This window comes from Cetorhinus maximus, chromosome 9, assembly GCF_964194155.1.
Source record: "Cetorhinus maximus chromosome 9, sCetMax3.hap1.1, whole genome shotgun sequence".
In the NCBI taxonomy this organism is placed as follows: Eukaryota; Metazoa; Chordata; class Chondrichthyes; order Lamniformes; family Cetorhinidae; genus Cetorhinus; species Cetorhinus maximus.
The window spans coordinates 80,096,239-80,123,675 of NC_135887.1; the positions used below are offsets into that span (position 1 = coordinate 80,096,239).

At 40.6% G+C, this 27,437-nt stretch overlaps 1 protein-coding gene across 1 annotated transcript in view; it reads right to left on the reverse strand.

Moving 5' to 3' along the window:
- Positions 1-1,812: 1,812 nt before the first annotated feature.
- Positions 1,813-27,437, reverse strand: part of pnpla2 (patatin-like phospholipase domain containing 2) — a 71,942-nt gene continuing 46,317 nt past the window's right edge. The window contains exons 5-9 of the mRNA XM_078548933.1: positions 22,196-22,256; positions 15,370-15,549; positions 12,859-12,991; positions 11,224-11,346; positions 1,813-9,451 (exon numbers count right to left, since the gene is read on the reverse strand). Of these exons, the coding sequence (XP_078405059.1) occupies positions 9,193-9,451; positions 11,224-11,346; positions 12,859-12,991; positions 15,370-15,549; positions 22,196-22,256 (756 nt within the window). The 3' untranslated portion in view covers positions 1,813-9,192. The remainder of the gene's footprint in view (positions 9,452-11,223; positions 11,347-12,858; positions 12,992-15,369; positions 15,550-22,195; positions 22,257-27,437) is intronic.

Here is a 27,437-nt window from a genome sequence, read left to right on the forward strand (position 1 = left end):
TCAGATCATTTTGCGCTGTATATCACACAAACTCATAAAAAAGCCTAATGCCATCACTTTTGACCCATGAAAAGTGCCCAGTCTACCTCATATTACCCTAGAAGGGCAAGGTATCTCAAAAATTTGAGCAACAGGTGAAGCTAGCTGTTTCACGCTGCTACTATGCAGTAGCAACCCGAGTGGTATTTGCCACTAACAGGATGCTGCCGTCAAGCCAAAAAGACATTCTGCCTATCACACAAATGAGTAATGTGGTATATGAATTTCAGTGCCAGTGTGATGCTAGGTATGTAGGCCATATGTCCCAAAGTTTGGCGGATCATATAAAACAGCACGTCCCAGCTGCTGTTCACAACAGGCAGGGTACAGACTATACCCAATCAGCCCATGCTTGCAAAACTCAAAGCACAGTGTCCAACATTAGATGTGATTCCTCAAATGGGCAATATTTACTCAATAATCCTCAACGTGCTAAGAATTACGCTGACAACCAATTTAAGATTGTCAGTTGGGCTTGTAATGTAGTGTTCTTGAGTGTACTAGAAGCTACATGTATTAACACACGGGGCCCTGTTCTTTGCAGACAGAAAGAACATGAACATACATTGCACCTTTTTCAGCTAAACAAAATAAGTGACAGCCATTCGCTGACTTATTCCTCAGTGCAATGCCTTGACCAATAAGGGTCAAGCTGCCTGGTTTAAATTTCAAACAATGCTTGGCAGTTAAATGTCAGTCACCACCAATAGTGCATTCTCCATGGCAATGCGCTTGCCAACCAATCAGCATTCTCTTCACATACAGTATAAATTGTTGTTTCCCCCTTTATATTGGTATTCTTGCAAGTGCCCTGATGAGTGCAAGACAAAAAGCTTAGAATTTTTTCAGCAATACTCAAATGTCAAATTATCATCCACCTGTTTAAACCCCTTCATGACATAACCCTCCTTATCTCTAACCTCCTCTAGCCCCACAACACTCACCTGAACACTGTATTCCACTGACTCCAACTGCATCTCTTCACCCCACCATTGGTTGTTGTGCCATCAGCCATCTAGATTCCTATGCATGGGATTCCCTCTCTGCTGTTGCCTGTCCGCGTCCCTCTTCTCAACATGTTTGGTATCCAGGCAATATGTTTTGCATTTCTCATACATCCTTTCTTGTGCTTTGGAATAGAATGGATACGTTTTATCATGTTGAAGGATGTAAATTCAAATGACTAAACAATCACATTTGTAGGTCTCCAGGCTAAATAAAAACATGCAAAACCAGACATTGTTCATGATGACGTTTTGAATCAATAAAGATCTCCGTCTAATTACTTTGAAAGACTTGCAATCCTATTGTGTACATCACAACATCAGGATGTGCCAAAGCACTTTACAACAAATGAAATATTTTTTAAAAGTAGTCACTGTTGTGGGAAACAGAACCAATTTGTGCATAGCAGCCTCCCACAAATGGAAATGTGATAATGACCAGGTAATTTGTTTTTGTGATGTTGATCAAGACCAAGAATATTAGTTAGGACACCAGGGTTAACTGCCCTGCCCGACTCCAAATGTTAACATCTTCCTGAGAGAGCAGACAGGGCTTCAGTTTAACATCTCATCTGAAAGATTGCACCTCCAACGATGCCACGCTCCCTTAGTACTGTGATAGAATCCGATGTTTGTATTCAAGTCCAGGAGTGGGACTTGAACCCCACAACGTTCAGACTCAGTGGTGAGTGCACTACACAACTGAGCCAAAGCTAACAAGCAAATTATCCAGGAAGTTGTTGAATCGTAAGAGGTTCACAAACACCAGTTAATTGCAACACTTTATTATTAATAATTAACAACTCAAATAAAAGACTGATATTACAATACAGCAACTGAAGAATACACATTAGATCTGAACTATGTCACATTCAAAATCAACAATATCAAATTATAGAAAATTAGGCTTCCCTGATTGCTATTGGCTTTATCCATTAGACAATGTAGCAGCAAGATTATACACACCAGAGACCATAAATTTGATTCCTGTGCCGGTTAGCTCTCAGTCAGGGTGCCATAATTGGGCACAGGATTGGGGGTAGGGTAGTGAAATGAGTCCACTGTATAGGGGAAGATAAAAAAAGTCAGCCAGAGTTTCTGCTTCCAATTACCACTGTGACATGAGAGAAAAATGTGAAAAAAAGGAAAGAGAAAAGGATGCATGTTTGTATGTGCATGGGCAGGCAACACAATTGGAGGATGAAGGATCGTACTTTGGTGTGGTGCCCTTGACAATCAAGTGAATGCGCTAACACATGGAGAATGGGCACGGGAGTCAGAGCCTTTATGAGGAGACAGAAGGAAGTTGACAAGATATGTAAATTAGGACTATTTACTGCTTTCTAAAATAGGAGCTTTCTTCAGGAAAACTTTCACAATGGCTAACAAGTCCCAACATGTCCAAAATCCTATGTATTAAATATCCCAAGCAACTGTTGACAGACTGTAAAAGAATTGCAGTCAATTATTTACAGATGAGAGTCTGTAAATAGAAAGAGCACACAGAGCAGACTGAACTTAGAACCAGTTCAATGCTCTGCGTACTTCTGGTAGCTCAAAAAGACAAAACAAAATCAAAAAATGAAAAAGCCTCTCTGTTGTTTTGAAGAGCACAATATGTCACAAAAGAATTTAAATGAATCACTTTTACAGTTTCAATCTCTAGTGCCACTTCAATAGAGCTTTCTTGGACCAAAGTGGCTGGATCAAAGTTAGCTCCCTATGTTGTTATATCACAGAATAGGTTTAGTGACTCTGTGGGCAGGATTTTACAGGACACCATGGTCCCCACCCCTCCGGCTAAAAAGTCATGGGGCGGGGTTGGTGGGGGGGGGTGCGGGTGGAGCCCACCTACGATCCTGACAGCTGCCCTGCAGCAATTTAATGCTGGGAGCAATGTTAATTGCTTTAAGGAAAGACTTCTGTCCTTATATCGGTAGAAGGCCCACCTTAGAGAGCTGCAGGCCATTCGGATGGCCAGCAGCTCTGTAGGCCCTGCAGCACTACCAGAAGCAGTGGCTGGGATGAGAGGCAGGCCCATCATGCCAAGGGTCTGAGATCAGGAGTCAGGTTGAAAAGGTCAGGGGGCACAGTGGGTGTCTGATGGGCTGGGGGGTGGTGGGTAAAGGAGGTCTCCCATTGCCCAACAGCAGCCCATGCAGCTAAAGCTCCCCCCACCCCACCCGCCTGCCCCCACTGGTAAAATATCAGCGGTGGTGGGATGGTCATTAACTGATCACTTAAGGGCTTCAATTGGTCCAAGGGTGAGCAGGCAGGCCGATGTCTCCTGTAAAAGTTCAGGCAGGTCGGAGGCAGGCAGTTGGAAGGTCACCTGCTGAATTTTACATGCCGTCCCCCTGCTTTCAAACCTGCCAGCGGGGGAGTGTAAATTCCAGCCCTATATAATTTAGTGCCTCCTTACTGGACATTTGAAAGGTTAGGGGGAAAAGGAGAAGGAACTAGCACTTGATAGATCACTGGCATGAGTATGATAGGCCAAATAGTTTCCTGTATTGTAAAATGAATTTTCCTTTGGGACAGATTTAATTGTGGAAGTGGCACAGATTCTGTGACTTTAAATAGGCAATGGAGCATTTGATCATATCTGCAGTGCAGTTATTTACAACTATCAAATGAACTTGTATTTATCTAACTTTTATATTTTCAGGAGATCCCATAAACCTCACAGCCATTGAAGTACTTCTGAAGTGCAATCACTTAAAAAATTAGCAGAAATTTCTTCCAATACTGGAAAGACCAATATTGAAAAGCATCTGCCTCAGTCCTCACCACAAAGTCTCTTCCTGTGCTATCAACTCCATCCCTCTCCTTGGCTATAGTCTGAGACTGAACCAGGCTGTTCACAGCCTTGGCATTCTATTTGATCCAGAGTGGAATTTCCAGACCCATATCTTCTCCATTACCAAGACTTTCTACTTTCACTTCCACAATATTGCTGGTTTCAGCTGTTCTGCTGCTGAAAACCCTCATCTAGCCTTTGTTCCTTTAGACTTGACTATTCCAGTGCTCTGCTGTTGGCCTGCCACCTTGCACCCTCCATAAGTGAGAGTTCAACCAAAATTCTGCTACCTGTATCCTAACTCACACCAAGTCCTGTTCAACCATCAATCCTGTACTCACTGGCCTATATTTTCATTTCTTTCCTTCCAGTTCATCAACGCTTTGATTTTAAAATTCTCAATCCTATTTCCAAATCCACTCCATGGCCTCACCCATTCTTATCTCTAACCTCCTCCAGTCCTACAACCCTGAAAAACTTCTGCATTCTTCCAATTCTAATCTTGAGTATTCCCAATTTTCATCACTCCACTATTGGAGCCTATGCCTTCAGCTCTATAAATCCCTCCCCAGTCCTCTCCTCACTATCCTCCTTTTAAGATGCTTCTTAAACCTCTCTCTTTGACCAAGCTTTAGGTCCCATCATAATATCTCCTTATATGAGTCAGTGTTAAATCATGTCCCTGTGAAGTACCTTGGGACATTTTACTATATTAAATAAGTGCTATATAATTGTCATAACTAGAAAAGACCAGTATACAAGTCAAGCTCCACTATTAACCCAAGGTTCTTCTTTAGTTTGAATTACTATGCTTTAGCCAACTATTGTTACATTGTGGATAATAAATTGAATATTGAATTATTTAAGGTCTGTATTGGCAGGGAGGATGGGTGGGGAGGGAAATCATGATTTTACCTACTGAGTTACAAAGATATCAACACATTAAATTAGCAAACTTCCAAGCTGCATTGTTCTCCAGTTAGCAGGCAATTCGAGAGGTGCTAACTATGAAACTATGGGGTAGATTTTTGTCTTCACTGCCTGGCATAGTGCCCAATTTTTACTGAACCAGCCCAGACTTCTGTTCCATTAATTTCAACCAAATGATAATCCAGTGAATCAGGGTGGGCAATCTGCTCAATCACATCAGTGCCCAGAGAGTGAAGATAAAAACCTACTCCCATACATGGAGCATGCATATTAAAATGCAATGACACTGCAGATATGATCAAATGCTCCATTGCCTATTTAAAGCCACAGACTCTGTGCCACTTCCACAATTAAATCTGTCCCAAAGGAAAATTAATTTTACAATACTGGAAACTATCTGGCCCATCATACCCATGCCAGTGATCTATCAAGTGCTAGTTCCTTCTCCTTTCCCCCTAACCTTTCAAATGTCTCTGTCAAGCATTTATTTATTTCCCTCTCAATAGTTGCCATGGATTTTATCTTCTTCATTATTTCTGGCAAGGCATTCCACCACCATCTGAGTAGAACAACTTCTCTTACCCAACAGAAATAGTGTCTATTAGTCTGCTTAATACTCCTCAATTTTGGACACTTCTGTCAGATATAAACTAAATACAACCACCCACCACTCAGCACTAACTCAACAATTCTGAGGAGTCTGCAAAAGATTGAATTAGTGAGAATATAGTGTGTGTGGAGCGACATATTGCTCAGCGAATGAAGACCCTATGAAATTTCACATCCTCCACACAATATAGAGCATGTCAAAATAGTATAAATTTGCGAGAGAAGGTTACACATGGGAGAAAATATCTTAGCAACCGAACTTGTTCTGATACATTTATTATCCAAAGCCATTCTTTACAAAAGGATTCAAGAAGCAGGGTTAACTGCATATTAATAAACTTTGCAAAACATAAAATAGTCTTTTGAGTCTCATTTTAATGAAAAGCTTCCCTGTTGCAGGGTCGTTTTATATCAGTGCCTAGAGATTCTTAATCAAATTATATAGTACAAAGCATTGTCCACCGTAGCAGCATAATGCAAATTATAGTGGCTTCTGAAGGTTTTTAAACAAATAGATTTTAGGTAGATGTCATTAGCGGAAAAAAAAAACCAGAAAGACCTTCAGAAAAGGTTATAAACTATGGTAATAGAGACGTCTAGAAATCATAATGTGAGGAAACCAGCACTACCTCTTCTCTATCTTCTCCTTAGTATTAATTTATTGAAAGTACAAAATCTAAGATCAGCATTAGATCATAAGTAAACTATAGTTAGATGCAATGTGTTAACAGAATTTTGTAATTAAGTTACAAAATCATTTGAAATGTAAAATCATAAGAGATGGTTTATCAAATTGGATTGTTTCCTTGCAATGTGTTCCAATATATATGAAACACCTAAATATATTAGGGTTATATGGATCAGAGTTCCAAGTTTAGGCACTGGCTGGTGTCAAGTTAGTGGAAGCCAGGTAGAACACTTGAGGCACTTCAAATTATTTCAACACCTCCACACTAAAAGGAGGAAGAGAAGCTGGTTTTCAGCTTTCAATGGCTATCTAGTGACTTTGCTGTGAAATGCATTGTGGAATCAGTGTTGGCTATGATGCCCTTCATGGTTGGATAACTTCATTGATTTGGTTTACTCTTGGGTACACACTATGTAACAAAGAGCACCTGTCAGCTCAGTCAAACATATCCCTTCAAGGGTCAGTGCCCTCTGGGGAAAAATCCGGGTGGAAAGGAGGGTGAAAAGAGTTTCATTTCAACATAAACCAGTGAGATCCTCCTCAAATTACAGAACATCCCCCATCCAATCTGCAGCCCAGTCAATTACAATCTACAACTGTAACTTTAAATACTCACCACAATAAAACAAAGTCTAAATTTAGTAAGTACAATTTGTTTAAAAATAGCAAATCTATCCTCCTTTCAGCCACTTAAAATGAATTATATTTTTATGAAATCCACATCTTTTAGGGTGGAGCCTATGTACAGTCGATACAAACATTCTCAATTAATTTCAACACAAGAAATTTAACATCTTTTGAAATTATTGTAATAATGAAGATAAATCACACGGGGCAGTATATTCGTAATCCATAATATATACAAGGTAATATATAATAAATATATTATTTTTCATTTAAATGCATTTAATCCAGTGCTGGGCAGCTAAGGGTGTAGCGATTAGTATACAGACATGGAAGGTGCGGGGTTGGAGGGGGGTGGGGGTGGTATGCTGGGGGGCTGAAATTTGTCTAAGCCAGTAGTGCTAGGTGCTTTTCTGGTGAATCAGCTTCAATGGGCAAGGAAATTGGGTGTGGTGTAAAATGGGAGGCCAATTGCTAGAAGCCATTTAGCACTGCTGGTGAAGACCAATGTACTACTGAACAGGCCTGACTGGTTGCACCCCTAATTTCCAATAGATGTAAATTATAGTCAAGTAATTAAGAGGTTCTAAAGAAGGGCAAACTTAGCACCAGAAGGTAATCGTGGCCCACTCTTTCGTACGTGCAACGCAAAAGGACTCCGTTATAGATCGCTTGCCAGCTCATTCAACCAAGGATTGGGTAAGATTTAAAGCAGAAGGGAGAAGCAAAGGAAAAATGGTCTATTAGTTCTACAAAGTATAAATTCTGCATTGGAGATTCAAATGAAGTCTATAAATCTTTTCAGTTCATGAGTGAGAAACCAACAATAAATTTCAACAGTGATTGTACTAGGAGATTAAACCATTCTAGAAATGGTGGATACCCTACACAGTATTTTACAGATATCTCTTTTCCTATCTGACATAATGCCTTATATACAAATTCAAAAATTTTAAAAAGTACATATTGCATGCATAAAAGGTTACTACACAAACTCTAGGTTCAGAGGATTGTGAATACTGCTTTAGCACACATGCAGTTATTACTCCAGCAGACTGTATAGAACAGTTACTAGAATATACCTTTATGGAGATACAGCCTTTCCTACCCATTAAATTATAGTGGCATAATGATAATTTAATTGATTAGATTGTAAGAATATTACATAACAAGGTATAAATTTATCTTAGAGAATAGAGCAAGACAGGCAATATTGCATTGGCCCGCAACAGGTATTCAGTACCATTCACTTCAATAGAAGTGAATCTTCAGCGGGTCGTATAATATGCTAACAACCAAGGTGAATTTCTACTCCGACATTTCTAAAATAGTCAGCCCTCTGGAACATCTGCTAATCAAAGTGGTGGGTGGGGTCTTGGCTGTCTAGAAGTGAGTGGATAGTTTTTACTTTTGTTTTACAAGTAATGGAACACTGCACATCTACAAGCAGAGGTAAGTAACACAGAAGCTGAAAGTCAATATCTTGAGTTCAGCTGACAGATTTGCACAAACCACACCCACACTGAAGGAGTCTCTAAACACAAAAACAGTGCAGTAGAAACAAAACAATAAAATAATGTGTTTAGGCTGAGATATGAATCTAAAGTACATCACAAAAAGAAACAATCTATAAATATAGACAGCTACTGTGTAAGAAATACAGCAAAACTTAACAATAAATCCATTTAGGTTAAAAAAGCAAGAAATTTAAACCAAAGGATTTTAAATGACACTTTAAAAATTCCACTTTTTAAATAGTTCCAACTAAAATGAATCAAGGACTTAAAAAAACAGTAGCTTGGAACTGCATTGATCTGGCATAAGAATGTTGCACTGGTCCTATATGCAAAGTGATGAGGTATGAATACTTATTTACGCAATCTTCAGTTGGCCACTTCACTAGAAATTGTAATTTTTGTAAATATATCCCCCTCCGTCCACAGTGACATTACTCTTTGGTCTTCTACTTAGCTTTCCATTTCAGATTTCTCCAGATTTCTTTTAGGGATTCGCAATTCCATTCAGAAGTTCAAACCACTATCCAACAGCTAAATTTAGCTTCATTAATGATTGAAAAATCCACTTTCTCTGAAAATTTTTGATTTTTTAAATACAAAAAATAAATTTGTTGTAAAATTTATATTTGTGGCTCTTAAGGCAGTAAAATTATATTAAAAATAACAATTACCAAAACATAGGCTATTTATCAGGGTACTGCTCTACTGAACGTGCAATATGGGTGCAACCCCAACAATGAAACTGGTCACAAGCAATAGCGAAGTGATTAACAGAAAATATTTTTTTCAACTGGAAGAGGTTTGTTAAGAGCAGTTTAGCTGTGGATGCACAATTCCACAAGTTTTCAAACAGTTTATTTCCACGTGGCATATTGCTGCATACGAAAAACATAAAATGTCTGTGTAAAAAAAAATTATTTGCAGGTAACATGACACTTAGAGGATGAAATACTCTATGTGGAAGGCGGCTCCTTATGATGGTCAAATCTGGTCCCCGTGGGCAGTAGAGGGTTTCATCTCTAAGCCAGGATCGAAATCCTGCTGATAGAGAGAGGCCTGCACATTCCAGTTGACATGGGGCATGCTGGGCCATAGGTGACGCTGGTATGCTTCACATTTTGAAATCAGATCCATCACTGAAGTATTGCTGCGGACCCACTTCTTAACACACTTGTAGGTAGATGGTCCCTGTAGTATGAAAAGGCTCTGGGTCCTTTGAAGCCGCATACTATTTTGCAGCCTGGAATGGAAAGAAGGAAACAAAATGACTGGCTCTTGCTCATTTTCAGATTTTTTTAAACAAGTGATTTGTTACGAAGCTATTAATGTACTTAATGTTATTGAAAATTATTTTTTAAATAGAGGTTTAGTCTGTGGGTGTGTTTTTGTGTCTTAATTGGATTAAAGCCAGCTAGTCTGGGTGCTTTGATGTATAGTAGTTTTGAGATGTAAACAGTAAGGTAAAGGACATTTGCATTTTGTTGAATAGAGCATTCAAGAAGGGGAGTGAAATCTTGCACCTAGCTAGGAGAGAACAATCAATGTTTATATTACTAATAAAATTGGTACTATGAAAGGAGTTCAAAGGGCCTGGTGATGCAAGGAGAATTTACATTCAAAGAGAGGAGCTGGGTATAACAGAGGGCAGTTTTGTGCGTGCAGAGCAGAGGCATGTAACATCAAAGCAGCTGTAAGCCTACAACTGTCTGCAAAGGAACCAAAGTGAAAGGAACCTCATTTTAAATTTGTAAGGTGAAAATGCTTTGCCTGGTGTCTGCTTCAAGTCTATGATTGATTGATATTAAAGATTGTCATTGCCTTAGTGGAGATTAGTTTGGGAATTTGTTAAAAAGTTATGATAATAGTAATTTGTAGCCATGTGTATATGTTTAACTTGTGTCAATTAATAAATGTCTCATGTGGTTTGATATAAAAACCTCTCAGGAACTGGTGGTCTTATTCCTGAATTTAGAGCTGCAACTCAAAACAAATATAGGTTATGACAGTTGTTTAAAGTTTCCCTCTGATTTTAAGTAACAGCCTTTACCAACTGCTGTGTCATAACATGATTAAACAGGCATTAATATAGGAGAGAGATGAGCTAACACCCTCTTCTCCCCCACCTCCATTATCAAATGCACTTTACTTATGAGAAGCTCCAGTTGAAAGTATGCTCCCCATACTGCTCAGTGGGTTAATGCACCATTCATTTCAATGGAAATGCAGCAGATCCTGTGCTATACAAATCAAAAGGGTTCCAGGCTTGATTTCCCAGTGGTGAGTTCAGTGATGTCAGCCTAGGAGGCTGGGGGGAGGGTAGTCCTCTGGAGATTCTATATTTGATCTCAGCAGTTGCCAAGAAGGCGAAAGAGAATCTGTGCTAGGTTGCCAAGAAAGAAATTACCATGAAATGGGGACAAAGTTTTCAATTATGACTATGTCAGAGAGAATTCCACAGGGAGGTGGGAGTGAGCAATCTCTGAATTTAGATCAATTTAACCCATGCACTTGCCCCATCACACCTGTAGAATTAGATGGTGATGGGCAGAGTACAAAGCTAGTTAGAAATAAATAATTTGAAAGCCAAGTGTGACCAAAGATGAATTTAATAACATCATAAATAACAGAAATAAGTTAATGAATGTATATTATGCAGTCCAGCTGATCTCAACCAGAATAGCCGTTGGAGTGCTACAATTGGCGTCAACTCACCAGTGAGGAACAGGGAAGGAAAACACAAACAGCTAATCCTGGTCATTGTAGTATAACGGTGTTCAGGTTAGCAGGAGTTCATGTAGAACTGGGGAACAGTACTGCCCACATTTTCTTTTAATTCTTTCATGGGGCGTGGGCATTGTTGGGCTAAGTCCTATTTACAAATGCAGAAGTCATAGGACTGGCAAGTTGGGTAGATGGAAAATGTACTAACATATTTATTTATGTGGAAAACTTTAAACATCCAACATTGCAGTCAATGTTTGCACGGTTATTCTCTAATTCAACTGTTAGTACCTTGCTGAAAGACGATGTTCCAACTTTGCCTTGGCATTTGTTACAAAGTACCACAAAATACTGGCAATCTGGTCTTTCATCCAGTCAATATCTTCTGGGAGATCAGGCAACCATTCCAACATTCTGTCAGGTACAAATATAAAAAAAGACAGGATTAGTTAAATGCCTGTGCATATATCTTCAGCTGGGGAATAAAAGCAGAGTAGGTCATAAAATAGGAACTCCCAACACGTATAAAGCACTCCCTCATCTCGTGCTGTGTAATAACATCTTAGCCAATGTGCTCCTTTGCACAGCACACATTCCCATAATGCTACTCCAGTTCTAGCCAAACTCTTTTGAATCTAAAGTAACGTGACTTTTGGAACAGATACGGAATACTGGGGCACAAAAGAGTGAGTTTGTGATCTAAATTAGCATTCAGAAATGCAAACTGTGAAAGCAACCTTTATAAATGTATCCTGGACAGTTCTAAACGCTTTTCTGCTAAGCTCTCATTTGTTGATAATGCTCCTGTGAAGAGACTTGGGATATTTTACTACATTAAAGAGGCTCTATAAATATATGTTGTGGTTGTATATGAAAACCCTGCCAGGTAACAAGTTGAAGCCAAAGGAGTTCCAGGTAGGCAAATGTAATTCATTCGTTCATGCGTACTCTGCCCCATAGCAGGTCCTTAGTTTATCATCTGCTGATGCTTCATGCTGAGCAGTTTCCTTGGCTGTTTTTTTCAGTGGTGGTTTGCCATTGCCTTCCACTCTCAGGGGTAGGGCAAGGAGGCAGGTCGCAAGTCAACCTCAGCCAGAATATGAATTAAACCAATGCTTTTGCCTTAATTCTAAAGCACATGCTTGCCATCTAGCCAACTAAGCTAACCAACCCCATCAAACATAATTAAAAACACTCTGGTTATCCTATTATACAAATATTTCTCTCTTTTCAGGTAAAAGAAACCACAAAAGGCAATTTCCGACTTAACTCTTGGACCGTTAGTAACTCCAGGAAATTCCAGGCTCCCTGAGCCAACCATTTTTCTTTTAATTTTCAATTAATGCAGTGTAATACTGAAAAATAGCCTAATTATACAGTACTGAAGCTAGTCAAAAACCAGAATTAGTTTTAATATTGAAAGATGAACTCTACACCTCAAAATAAGCATTATAAATAAAATGTCAGGTTGTCACCATCTCTCCTTCTGGACAGGTAACTCCATGCCTTGGATTGTCTTAATAGCTTCTGACAGCTATAGTGGTAGATGGCACTGTGCAAGCTCAGACTTGCTAGTGCTAATTCCACAATCTCACACACTATTGGAGAAGTTGGTCTTGAAAGGAGTAGGGGCCAGAGGCATGGCTATACTATTGTACTCCAATTGTCTAACCAGTGCTCCCTGTGAATGAGGTTCATCACTGGGAGCACAGGGTTAGGGAATTAGTTCCTTTAACTTTAATAACTGAGGTTTAGCTCCTGGGGAAAATAAAGTGCTCCACCTAAAGGCTGAATTGATAATAGACAAACCAGGCAGTCAAACCCAGACTTCAATTGATATAAGATTTCTGATTTTCCGCTACAGGCCCAAAAGGAAGGCAAATGATCCCGAATGACGATGTGGAGCAACAGAAATTGCAAACTTACTTTATGGTGAATGAGACTGCGGATTCCAGGGGCAAGGTGTATGGAAGCATCATGGCAGAGGCTAGGCGGACTGGCAGCATGTTTGAAAAGACTGCACGGAAACCTCTTTTTTCAGCATAGGCTTCAATTAGTGCTGAGTAAAAAGAACACAATTACAGAAAATGAATCAACTTCCAATCAAAACAAATTAGCACAAACTTCTTGGGGAGGGAATGTGGTGTAAGAGCATAAGTCCAGGATATGAAAGAAATTGCTTGACACAGAAGGCTAGGACACTTCTGAGACTGTGTTCAGATCCATCTCAGAATACTGGATTTTGGATCGCGTCGAATCTAACCATTTTCCATCCAGGTCACAGTGAACATAAAATATAATTTGTTCCTAATGTGAAACAAATTTACATCAAAAAGTCACAGGATGAATGGTGTTAAGAAACTGAAAGCTGGGAATTGAGGCTCACTCTTGGGGAACAGCAGAGGAACTTGTAATTCCATCTGTTATTCCAGATGCCAACACGAAGGCAATTAGGGATGGGCAATAAATGCTGGTTGAGCCAGCGACGCCCAAATCCCATGAACAAATAAAAAAAACATGAAAATACTCCATTATCCAGAACTAACATAATGGCATCAATAATTTCAGACATTCACATTGTGGGGCAGGTGGTGGAAAGAGGTTTAGTAGCATAACTCACAGTTGCATCACAGAGTGAGAGAAAGCTGGTTAGCATCAACTATTCCTGGGTAGATGATCACTGGATGAGTGCATTTTCTTTAATGGGTTGAACATCCATGAGCTGGTGAGCCTGAAGCAAAAATTGCTGGCCACTATCTACAGAAATACACCTCCCAATTCTTGATAAATAACCACAACCCGACCAAAGCTGCTGCAGTAGGATCATCAAAGCTTAGGGAAATAAACAAACTGGGCTGTCCTGATGATTAAAATTTCATCAACCCAACAAGAGAGCACAGAATTCAACATCTGAGTCAATGAGAAGGAGTTAAAAAAAAAAGCTGGCAAGTTTGCAAAGTTAGATCTATTTTGATAGAGTTCATCAGCATCGGGAAATATTAGGAGTGAGATTTAAATTTTAAAAACTTTTTAAAAATTTTAAAATCCTATTTAAATAAATGGACCCTCCTGAAAGCCGATTGAGCAAAAACCTGCTCAGGGGAGAGTTAAGCCACATTGAACAGACAATCTCATTCAATTACGCCTGGGTGGCTGGAGATGAGAATATTTTATATATGAACATATGAATTAGGAGGAGTAGGCCACTCGGCCCCTTAAGTCTGCTCTGCCATTCAATAAGATCGTGGCTGGTCTGATTGTAACCTCAACTCCATTTTCCTGCCTACCCCTGGTAACTTATCACCCCCTTGCTTATCCACCTCTGCCTTAAAAATAATCAGAGACTCTGCTTCCACTGCCTTTTGAGGAAGAGAGTTCCAAAGACTTATTTCTCTCCATCCGTCTTAAATGGGTGACCCCTTATTTTTAAACAGTGACCCCTACTCCTAGAATGAATAAGGGTGCAAAGCTGGCCATTATAGAACGTACTGGTAATCCTCTCCCTCTCTCCTCCAAATATCCAACATTGACCACATTGCCCTTATCCCATCACCAACTTTCCTTTTCTCTCCTCAGTCCTTGAACGTGATGCCGTCTCCAAAATCCATACCAATCTTAAAAGCAAATCCAAGTTTGAATGTCTTCAATCAGGTTTCTATTACTACCGCAGCACTGAAATGGCCCTAATCATCATAACTTACATCCACTGTGGCTGAGGTGCACTATTCCTCTTTATCCTTTATCACAATTGCCCACAAAATCCTCCATTCCAACAAATCTCCTCTGTTGTCCAGCTTACTTGGTCCCAACTCTTACCGATCAAATTGGAGCTGGTGCATCTCTAGCAATCGCCTCTCTTCACACTCCTGCACCATTACTTCGCCATTATCCTTGCCCACCACACCCTCTTCCTCATCTACCTGCCACCCTTAAAAATATCAGGCTTCACACACACTGACAATACCCAGTTTTACCCCTCAATCATCAGCGAGTTTAACCAAAGCAGCTGAACCACACAGGTCAGAAAAGTGCCAGGTTCCATCCCCAGTCTGCCAAGTTAGCTGATCTCAGCCAGGGCTGCAGTACAAGTGCAGAGGCTTGTTTCAAGTTCTTTGAATATGGAGTGAAAAAAAAAAGATTATTTGGCCAAGTTTTCCTATGCCTGATCATTATTCTGTGACCATGACCTGCCAGATATGTACACATGGATACTGGAGCAAGATAACATTGGGCTTAGCTAATCTGACTGAAATGCTGCAGTGACAATCAGCACCAATGGAATGGAATGCTGAGCAAGAAAAGACATTTACCCCTTTGAGCTGTCAGACTGCAGATGACCTTACTTGAAGCAGGGAGCTGTGCTATAGGAGCAGTAGGCCTTTCAATCCTTCAAGCCTATTTCACCATTCAATTATATCATGGGTGAACTTTGCTCACCTTGATGAAGTTGTGGTGACAGATGTTCCAGGATCTGGTCATCATTCTTATTGACCCTGTTTAATACTCTCATTTGATCTCCCTCTACTTCCATTGCCTCCTCCTCATCATCAGCTGCATCACATTCATTTGAAGCTGACTGGGAAGGGTTCCGCAAAGGTTGTGGCTTATTCAACAGAGCTGCATAGTTGGAATGGAAAAAGTACTGTTAGTTATTATTCTTCTCGTGGAAAAGGCTGTTCTTTAGGGTGAACCAAAATAAATCCTGATTACTGTTTTAAACCTTATGCAGAAATGCCTGGGTGTGTAGTCTGTGCCTAACACTCATTATGCACACACCCAGATAGAGATGGCTCATCTACCCTCTATGTGGTTTTGGCAAGAGAACATCATCAGGAACAATTACATTTATAAAGTGCCTGTGACATAGACGAACATTTGAAGGAACTTTATGGAGATATAGGGAAAATGGACGCTGACACAAAGGAGGAAGCATTAGGAGTATCATCCAAAATCATGGTCAAAGAAGTGGATTTTAAAGGTGGGTCTAATAAGAAATGAGAAACCTAATGGAGTATAGGAATGGCCTTCTAAAACATGGGGCCCAGGCAACTGAAAGTGCAGCTGCCAACAGTGAGATAAAAGCAGGGGAAATTCATACAAGAAGCCAGAGTCAGGGAAAATGATTGTGATGGGAAGGATTTGTAGGGCTGGAGGAGATTACAGAAATAGGAACAAATCTAAACACAGGATAGGAATTTTATATTTGAGGGATTGTGAGCCATTGAGAAAACAGAGGTGATTGGTGACGAGGATTTGGTGCCAGATATGATACAGGCAGCAGAGTTATGGATGTACTGAAATTTACGAAGTGTGGAAAATGGAAGTTAGGCTAGGACGGTCTTAGTGCAAATTGAATCCAGAGGCATCAAAGGCAGAAGTAAGGGCTTCAACACCAGATGGGCTAAAGTAGGGATGGAAGAGGAGGTAGGGGACATTGTCTTCTTTTAAAATTAATTTTAAAGCACTCAAATTGGAAGTTACACATCTTTTATATCCAAGGCACAGGTTAAACACATTTGTTGTAGCCTTTTTAAAGGGTAAAGTGTTCTTAAAATAAAAGCATTTTAATTGCAAAACCTACTAAGAATGAAAATACCACTAAAATCTATAAGATAATGCTCGAAGGGAAGGTGCTCTAGTGGTCGTCCAAATTGGGTCAATTTGAGTTAACAATACTTTGAACCAGCCATCAAGTGCATACTTGAAAGACCTCCAAGCACTTATATTTCTTTTTTCATCATCCCTTAATGTTTATAGGTTGTGCAGATTGTTATCAATGTAGGGGGAGATGGTGGTAGTAATGTGACTACCATGTCATCCAGAGGCCCAAGCTAATGCTCTGCAGACACAGGTTCAAATCCCACCACAGAAACTGGTGGAATTTAAATTCAACTAATAAATCTGGGGAAAAAAGCTAGTCTCAGTAATGGTGACCACGACAACTATCATCAGTTGTTGTAAAAACCCATCTGGTTCACTAATGTCCTTTAGGGAAGGAAATCTATCATCCTTACCCAGTCTGGCTTACATGTGTCTCCAGAACCACAGCCATGTGGTTGACTCTTAACTACCCTCTGAAATAGCTGAGCAAGACACTCAGTTCAAGGGCAATTGGGGATGGGTGACACCCATGTCCCATGAAAGAGTAAAAGGAATAAAGAAGATGACCTCGGTCTCAGGTTGACCTTCAAAGCATTTTATGACTCTAAGAAAGAGTACATATATTGTGTGCATCAGCAGTTTAACCTAGCCTTGGAAGTTCAGGACCACAGTGTGGTTATGTTTATGGAAGTCCTGTGAAGATTGTATTTTTTTGCTCCATTAAAAGGAGACAGTTATCTGTCTCAAAAATATTTATCCTAAGCTCTGCAAGAAAAAGTTTTCAAGGACAGTTCTCTTCTGACTGGTTTGGGTCATGAACAATTTCCAGGCTGTTGTATTTGTACTCATTTAATATCTTGAGCATCTGGGAATAACTTTCTGGGAGGCTAGTCCAATAAAAAATCTGAATGGCATGACCAAGGATATATTTTCTGAAGTGAAGAGAGGCACGAAAAAGAGCTCCTATATTTGGTAACAATAAAAGCATTTATTGCTTGCCTAGGCAGACCACTGCACATTCATTACTTTATGCTTAATGTCACAGAGTGAGTGAGGGCTTCCATTTGGAAGTGCTGGACAGTTTTTATTGGACATAAGAAAAAGCATTTGGAGTGAGCTCAAATTGTATTTTCTGGAGGAACCAACTGGGAAACACAAGAAACACAACTGGAGCAAAGGCATACTGTCAGGACAGCATTTGGGTGGAATAGGGTTGATTTTGAGGCCCTAGAACCAGAAAGCCAGACAGGGCTACAAGTAGATTCAGATGATGCCACAAGCTACAAGAGCACGAAGTTATGAGCTATTTCATTTTTCCAAAACAGTGGAACCAGAGGACATGGCCTATGCTCAAAACTAATCTGCAGAAAATGTATTTTGAGTTTGAGTGGTTAAATCTATGAATTAGATTCCCTAGGAAGATCATAGAAGCAGGGAGTACCGATTCATTCAAAATGCAAATTTTGGGATACAGTATATGAGTAATTTAAGCCATGGCACTTGGTCAGTGGACCTTACTTGGGAGGGAAAAGGTTGGCAGACGTTTTCTTATGTAGAAAATCGTGCTTTACAGTTCAACAACACCAGATGCCCTTTTAAATTTTAGCAAAGCAAAGCTAGCAACTATTTGTATATGTTGAGGGCTGACGTGCAAGTCCCTCGCTATTGTATTTATATGAACACACTTCCCCATTCTCAATAACCAACCACAACCTGACAAAGGCTGGTACAATAGAAACATCAAGGATCAGGGAAGGAAAAATAAATGGGCTGTCCCGACAATTCTAATTTCATCAACTCAAGAGGGGGCAAAAAAAAGCTAGCATGTTCAGAAAACCAAATCCATTTTGATAGAATTTGTAGAGACATCAGTATCAGGAAATATTAGGAGCAAGATTTATCATTTTTTAAAAACAGCAGCATGGAATATAAAAAAATTAAATACATGGAGCCCCACCCACTGACACTGATAGCTCAATAAGTATAACCACTGCTCAGAATAATTAAGATGTATAGACCAAATAATCTCAAATTTCAATTCCTAGACTGTGCCGGGTTCACTGAACACAAGGGCTGCAGTCACGTTCAGTCAGAATTTCTGTTCCTGAATGCAATCTGATACCATCTGCTGCAGGACCAGATATGATGCCACGTTCAGGTAAATTATTCAACTTTCTGGTTAATTGCATGTCTAAAGATATTGTGTGTGCTGCATTTACTTCAACTCTTTACAATAAATTCCTTTTTCAGTCCACGTGTATGTTATCCCTTTACGCTAATATTTTTGAAATTCTCCACAGATACAGCCAGACCGGCTGAATGAGAAACAGAGAATCTTTAAAGTCAAATAGGATTCTTTGCCTTTGTTATGACCACAGATGATGTTTTTTGCTGAGGAAGACAGGTTTCCAAACAGAAACCTGTCTTACTGATCATAACTTTTTTTGTGTTTTGAAAGCAAAGAGGAAAAGCTTTTTTCTTAAATTTTGTTTGTGGGATGTGGGTGTCCCTGACTAGGCCAGCATTTATTACCCATCTCTGACTGTCCTTGTTCAGAAGGCATTTTAAGAGTCAGCCACATTGCTGTGGGTCTGGAGTCACATGTAGGCCAGACCAGGTAAGGACTGCAGATTTTCTTCCTTAAAAGGAGATTAGTGAATCAGATCAGTTTTTATAACATTTGGCAATGTTTTCATGGTCACTATCATACCATTAATTCCAGGTTTTTATTGAATTCAAATTTCACCATCTGCCATTGGTGGGATTCGAGCTCAGGTTCCCAGAAAATTACCCTGGGTCTCTAAAATACTAGTCCAGTGACAATACCACTATGCCACAGCCTCCCCCAGAAGCACAGAACTCCAGTAACACCTTTAGGGTTTTGAAATGTTAAAAGATTCATTAACAAGAAGAAAGAAAAGTTTAAGCACATACGATTAAAGTTTCACAGTTGAAACAGTCTTACAAAATATTCCCCCAACCCCCATCCCAAAAAGAAGAAAACCTACTTGGTCAGAACACACAAGTAAACTACTTAGCAACAACTCCCTTATAGATTTTTAACAATAAAAATCCAGTAATATTACCCCAAGGTAAAACTGCTGTTACTTAAGTAAAGGTATACCACACAACTCCTCAAACACTTCCACTCTGCTGTGGAAATCCAAGAAAGTTCAGAAAACAAACTGCTTTCTGAAACAAAGACTTTTCTGGTTTGACTGGATGGCTATTTTAGATTTCACACCTTCTGTTTGCACAGAACATCCCCGCTACACAGCCACCACAATTCAGCTCAACATCTTTCCTTTTCCCCTTTCATCTCAAGGTTCCATTGTCCTCAGCACCTCTTAGAACACAACTTTTCCAAAATATGAAAACCTTTCATATTTCCTGCTGCCTCCATTTTCAGGTCAAATAAAATTTGATAACTTTCCCTTGTTTACTTATGAAACCTTTTAAGTTGTAAAAGTACCTTAAGCTCCCTTTTGAAATTTAAACAGCTGAAAAGCCAAGTCCCTACCTATCTTCTAATGCAAATTAAAACCCAACCTATTTACTTGTAAATCCAACTTCACCATAGCCTCTCATTGCAAATGCATGCATCTAGCACCTTTACCCTTTTACCTCTCAGCTCTCACAGATGAGCTAAATTGTCTCCATTAACCTTCCCCCAGTTGGACACACACACACACACCTCTTTACAGAATACCACCATATTCCCAAAATATTAAAAGAAAATAACATCCATCTTCACGACTTGAAATGTTAACCCTGTTTATCTCTCTATAGATGCTCCCAGATCTGAGTGTTTCATATTTCCAGCATCTGCAGTGGTTTGATTTTATATTTGACTTGTTTTAAACACTGTTGCAGCCCATAAGATACAAATTGCTGCTAAATCTGCTTTGCTAAAATTTAAAAAGGTGCTGGTGAACCATAAACCAGCAAAAAGCCAATATTTCTGAAGGCAATAGGAGAGGAAGTAAACTGGTAATCAAAAAAATGTTTTGGAGAGTGGTTACTTAGCATCACCACCAGATGGCAAAAAACAACCTGGAAGCAACCTTCTGCTCCAAAGTACACAGACAAAATATGTTGAAAAGCCCAATTATTCCAAGTAACTAAGTATAGCCCTTCATCCTTCTTTCAATTCCCAAAACTTTAGACCATGATCCTCAGGTGGAATATCATCAATGCCATAATTTGGTTGATCCAACAAAAGGCAGGTTAGAACTACACCACCCTTTCTCCCTCCAGGGAGTTTCTTTCCTTTCTCTACGTAGAATCTGAAGACCAGTGATGTCTCCTAGCAAGTAGCTCAATATGAATATAACAAGACTGGGATTATGTTAGGTTATCCTACAGCTATGGCAGACAACGAAAGCTGAGTCAGTGATATTTGTTTCCAGATAAATAAACACTACTCTATAAACCAACAGTTAAATTAGCCCCCAGTTCAAGTGCTTTTTAAAGTTAGCAATCAACCTTTTGATTTTTCTCTGTCAGAATCCTAAAAATTGCAGCGGTAGCAATGGTGAACTTTGTGGCAACCATAAAACAAACATGGTTACTACCAATTGGATTGCCTCAAAACCTTCTGCAATGAGACAGTTTTAGAAGCAATTCCCAGCACTATGACATTAAACCTAGCCAAATTTGGGGGGAAATTCAGACCAATTGTGTGTGAATATGTTGCCTATAGAATGACTTGTAGGTGCAGTTTTGTTTTCAAATTTACTTATTGGAAGCTCTGTGGCATCAGAAGAGGACAAAATCTAGGAGACAGGTCGTGTCATGGAATGTTGCCTTCATCAGTAGTGGCAAGTTGTGTTGTGAACATAGCAATATCATGACCCTGTTCATCTTTCACATTTTTCAGTCTCTCCACTGAATTAAAGGGATTCGTATGTGGCGACTGAATAATTAAGTGATAAGGAATGTAAAATTCAGCACATTCATAGACTACCATGCATTTTATTAGGGTATAAGTGTTGATCTGGTGTTTCACAAAAAAGGAATTATTCTGCTATCCTGTTTGATCACACTAAAACATACAAAATAAGCACATGAAGACTGCATAATTTGGCTCCTCATTAATTCATCCATGTGGAAAGGAGGACAATGTGTTCAATCTTCAAACCTCTTGTGCACTTTTCCTTATGGACGCCTTATGGAAATGATCTGGAATGGCTCCCTGGAAAGGGACTGGATAAAATAAAGAGGAATCTTGACTTCAGGGATGGGGGTGCATGCTCTCTAACATATGCACTGAGAATATCCAGGCTAGACATCAACGTTTACTTGGTTAACAATGGACCAGTGGGTGCTCCAAAACTAATCTCACTGAGGAACAGATGGAACACAAGCAGTAAGTAGATCTTCACCTTCCTTCTCCCTTTGTCTATAAAGATGGGTTTAAGATCCTTACCATCTTTTTAAAAGCAAAACTATTGGGTAGACCTATCATTGATTTTTTTTTTTAAATCAGACTCACCTGAAGAATTAGCTCTTCTTTAGGCTACATATGCAATGGTTGCGACTGCCTCGAGTAATTTAATCTAATTTTACAGAATATCGTTCTCACAGGCTTAAATAAATAGAAACAGCAAATAAATCTGCATAGTTAAAAAAATGTAGCAGGAAATCATAGGTCCAAACTCACAATTCCTCTTGAGGAAGTCAAATGCATCACTGTATCCCTGTTTCCACATATCCCGCATCACCTGCGAAATGGATTAAAACAGATTGAGTGGACGAATCTGTATTAGGTTTGGGCATGGCAATTGCGAACTTGTACAAATTTTCACATACTTTTCATTAGTATTAAATATGCCTACTGTGGAAAGTTTACTGAGAAGTCAGCCTTCTGGTTAATCTGTATCCTATTATCAAAAAGACATTTATGGAACTGAAACCTGCCTGTAATGCTTCAATGATCAATGAACTGTGCTGGTGAACTATGCAAAAGTAACAAAAACAGAAAATACTGGAAAAACTCAACAGGTCTGGCAGCATCTGTGGAGAGAGAAACAGAGTTAACGTTTCGAGTCCGTATGTCCCTTCGTCCGAGCTGAAAAGAAGTCTGGGAAGAGCGTCCTGCAGTCAGCATCGTGGTGAAGCAGTCCGGCAAGAGCGTCCTGCAGTCAGCATCGCAGTGAAGCAGCCTGGGAAGAGCGTCCTGCAGTCAGCATCGTGGTGAAGCAGCCTGGGAAGAGTGTCCTGCAGTCAATTCTTGTTGAAAATCACAAAGAGTGACATCACAAGACAGTGCGAGAGCGCGGCAGAAAGATCAGAACCAGTGCGAGTGCGGCGAAGCTTCAAAAAGTGACATCAGCACAAAGGTGAGAGCTGATTGGTGAGTAGTGGGTAAGTGTTTTTCTCCAGTTTAAAATAGATTAAGCTAAGGAAAGGTAAGGGTTCTAGTTTTTATTTAAAGTACATAAACAATTTAACTTTTTTTAAAAACTGTATTTAAACTGTATTTTACTGCATGTAAGGGTTTTCTTTCAACTAGAGGTATGGCAGGGCAGCTCAGCCCCATGTTATGTACTGCCTGCAACATGTGGGAAGTCCTAGATGCTCCTTGCGCTCTGACCGACCAGTGCGCAGGAAGTGCCACCAGCTGCAGCTACTTAAGCCACGAGTTTTGGGGCTTGAGCAGCAGCTGGAGGCACTGAGGTGCATCCGCGAGGCTGAGTGTTTCGTGGATAGCACGTTTTTAAGACGTGGTCACCCCACAGCTTACGGAAGTGTAGACAGAGGGGGAATGGGTGACCATCAGTCAGAAGAAAGGTGTCAGGCAGGTAGTCAGGAAATCCCCAGGGTGCATCTCGCTCGAGAACCGTTTTTCTGTGTTGGAAAACGGTGAGAGTGAAGATTCCTCTGGGGAGTGCAGCCACACTCATGGCATTGTGAGTGGCTCAGCTGCACAGTGGGGGAGGAAAAAGAGGGGAAGAGCAATAGTGATAGGAGACTCAATAGTAAGGGGAACAGACAGGGGTTTCTGCAGCCGTAGATGTGACTCCAGAATGGTATGTTGCCTCCCTGGTGCCAGGGTCAAGGATGTCACTGAACGGCTGCAGGGCATTCTAAAGGGGGAGATCGTAGTACATATTGGTACCAATGACATAGGAAGAAAGAGAGATGAGGTCCTGCAAGCAGAATTTAGGGAGCTAGGAAACAGATTAAAAAACAGGACCTCAAAGGTAGTAATCTTCCAGTGCCACGCACTAGAGAGTATAGGAGGTTAGCCCAGATGAATACATGGCTGAAGAGATGGTGCAGGAGGGAGGGCTTTAGATTTCTGGGACATTGGGACCATTTCTGGGAGGTGGTGGGACCTGTACAAAGTGGACGGGTTGCACCTGAACAGTAATGGCAACAACATCCTTGTGGGGAGGTTTGCTAGTGTTGTTGGGGAGGGTTTAAACTAACTTGGCAAGAGGATGGGATCCTGAGAGGAGGTTCAGCAGGGGGAATTGCACAGACAAAAATTAGAAGAGAGAGCAAGTGAGTCTGAAAGGCATAGAAATTATAGGCCAGTTAAAGCATAAGGGAGCTTGGTAAGGTTGGATGGTATTTATTTTAATGCAAGGAGCCTGACGAATAAGGCAGATGAGTTAAGGGCACAAATTAACACATGGAAATATGATGTAACTGATGTCACAGAGACATGGTTGAGAGGGGGCAGGATTGGCAGCTCAATATTCCAGGATATAGGGTCTTCAGGCAAGACAGGGAAGGAGGTAAAAGAGAAGGGAGTATCGCAATATTGATCAAGGAATCAATTACAGCAGTAAGGAGGGATGAAATATTAGAAGGCTCCTCAAATGAAGCCATACGGGTAGAACTGAAAAACAAAAAAGGAGCAATCACATTGCTGGGAGTGTACTATAGGCCCCCAAACACAGTCAGAGAGAAATAGAAGAGCAGGCATGCAGGCAAATTTCAGATATGTGTATAAATAATAGGGTAGTAATAATGGGGGATTTCAATTTCCCCAACTGGGTTAGTCATAGTGTGATAGGTTTAGAGGGAGTAGAATTCTTAAAATGCATCCAGGAGAGCTTTTTAAGCCAGTATATAGAAGGTCCTACAAGAGAGAGGGCGGTCCTGGACTTAATTTTAGGGAATGAAGCCGGGCCAGTGGTGGAGGTATCACTGGGGGAGCATTTTGCAGATAGTGATCATAACTCCGTTAGATTCAAAGTTGTTATGGAAAAGGACAAGGATTGGCCAGGAATCAGAGTTCTAAATTGGGGGAATGCCGATTTTAACAAGATCAGGTGTGATTTGACCAGAGTGGATTGGGAACAGCTACTTTTAACTAAATCTGTGTCAGAGCAGTGGGACTCATTCAAGAAGGAAATAGGGAGAGTACAGGGCCAACATTTTCCAGTAAAGACAAAGGGTGGGACCAATGAATCCAGGGAACCCTGGATGTCGAGGGATATACAGGATTGGATAAAGAGAAAAAAGGAGGCTTATGGCAGATACCAAGGGCTCAAAACAGCGGAAGCCCTAGAGGAGTATAGAATGAGTAGGAGCGGGGCGCGGGCGTGGGGGGAGGATCTTAAAAAGGAAATTAGGAGAGCAAAAAGGGGGCATGAAAAAACATTGGCAAGTAAAATAAAGAAAAATCCAAAAGTTATTTTACAAGTACATTAAGAGTAAGAGGATAACTAGGGAAAGGGTGGGGCCTATTAAAGACCATAGTGGTAATTTGTATGTGGAGCTGGAAGACGTAGGTAGGGTTCTAAATGAATACTTCGTGTCAGTGTTCACAAGTGAGAGGGATGATGTGGGTATGGAAATCAGGCAGAAGGACTGTGATTATAATTAAAGAAATTAGCATAGAAAGGGAGAAGGGTCTACGTGGTCTGGTAGGCTTAAAAGTAGATAAATCTCCAGGCCCGAATGAAATGTATCCCAGGCTGCTGAGTAAGGCAAGGGAGGAGATAGCAGGGGTGCTAGCAATAATTTTCAATACCCCTCTGGCCATAGGAAAGGTGCCAGAGGACTGGAGGACAGCCAATGTGGTACCATTATTCAAGAAGGGAGGAAGGGATAAACCAGGGAACTACAGGCCAGTCAGTCTAACCTCAGTGGCGGGGAAACTATTGGAAGCTATTCTGAGGGACAGAATTAATCTACACTTGGAGAGGCAGGGATTAATCAAAGACAGTCAGCATGGTTTTGTTAAGGGGAGGTCATGTCTGACCAATTTGATTGAGTTTTTCGAAAAGGTGCCCAGGTGTGTAAGTGAGGACCAAGTAGTCTACTTGGACTTCAGCAAGGCTTTTGATAAGGTCCCACATGGAAGACTGATAACAAAGGTAAGAGCCCATGGGATCCAAGGCAATTTGGCAAATTCGATCTAGAATTGGCTGAGTGGCAGGAAGCCACTGGTTGCATGTATCCAATGGGGTTCCACAGGGATCGGTGTTGGGTCCCTTGCTGTTTGTGATGTATATATAAACGATTTAGAGTTGAATGTAAGAGGGTTGATCAGTAAGTTCGCGAATGACACGAAAATTGGTGGGGTGGTAAATAGTGAGGAGGGTAGCCTTAGATTACAGGAGGATATAGACAGGCTGGTCAGATGGGCTGATCAGTGGAAAATGGAATTTAATCCGGAATTGTGTGAGGTGATGCACTTGGGCAGGACAAACAAGGCAAGGGAATACACGATGAATGGTAGGCCCCTGGGAAGTATCGAGGATCAGAAGAATGTGATTGCGCTAGAGTTCAGAGGAGATTTACCAGGATGTTGCCTGGGCTGGAGAGTTTTAGTTATGAGGTGAGATTGGATAGACTGGGGTTATTTTCCCTGGAGCAGGAGGAGATTGAGGGGGGGCATGATTTAGGTGTATAAAATTATGAGGGGCATAGATAGGGTAGACGGGAAGGAACTTTTCCCCTTGGTGGAGAGATCAATAACCTGGGGGCATAGATTTAAGGTAAGGGGCAGGAGGTTTAGAGGGGATGTGTGGAAGAATTCTTTTACCCAGAGGGTGGTGGGAATTTGGAACTCACTACCTTAAAGAGTGGTAGAGGCAGATACCCTCATAACATTTAAGAAGTATTTGGAAGTGCACTTGCGATGCCATGGCATACGAGGCTAGGAGCCTAGTGCTGGAAAATGGGATTAGAATAGTTAGGTACTTGTTTGACCGGTGCAGATTCGATGGGCCGAAGAGGCCTACAGCACAGAAAAAGGCCCTATGAGTCTGTGACTCTAAGTGGAAATGTGACATTTCCACTAACACGTGACATGTGACACTTATACTTCTCTTCAGCTCTGAGGAAGGGCCATACGGACTCGAAATGTTAACTCTATTTTTCTCTCCACAGATGCTGTTAGACCTGCTGAGTTTTTCCAGCATTTTCTGTTTTTGTTTCAGATTTCCAGCATCCACAGTATTTTGCTTTTATCTATGCAAAAGTAACATAGCTTTGCATCTGCTTCAATGGAAAGTTTGTTCTAATCACACAGCCTACTACCCATGCTTCTTCACACCTATACCTTGTAGCAACCAAAAGTATTAAACTCTGATCTGGAGGCAATTCATCTGGCTCATGCAAGGCAAGTTTTGCATGGACTTGCCTGCTCTGAGAATAGCTCAGATTCTGTGGATTTTGTAAACAGCTCATGTTGGTTTTAGGCACCCTCTAATGCCTGTCCATCTTTGCCATATTGGTGAATCAGAAAAAATATGGGGGATAAGGATTCTTCCCAGAGTGAAGATGGCCTTCAACTGGCAACTCAAGGATCAATATACTAAACTAAATTGCTTACAGGCTAAAAAGTGCTTCATCTGCCAATTCAACCGTTGCAGGTTTGAGATCATCAGTCATAGCTTAATTGAGCCAGATACACCACCAATGTACTCCCTTCCAATCAT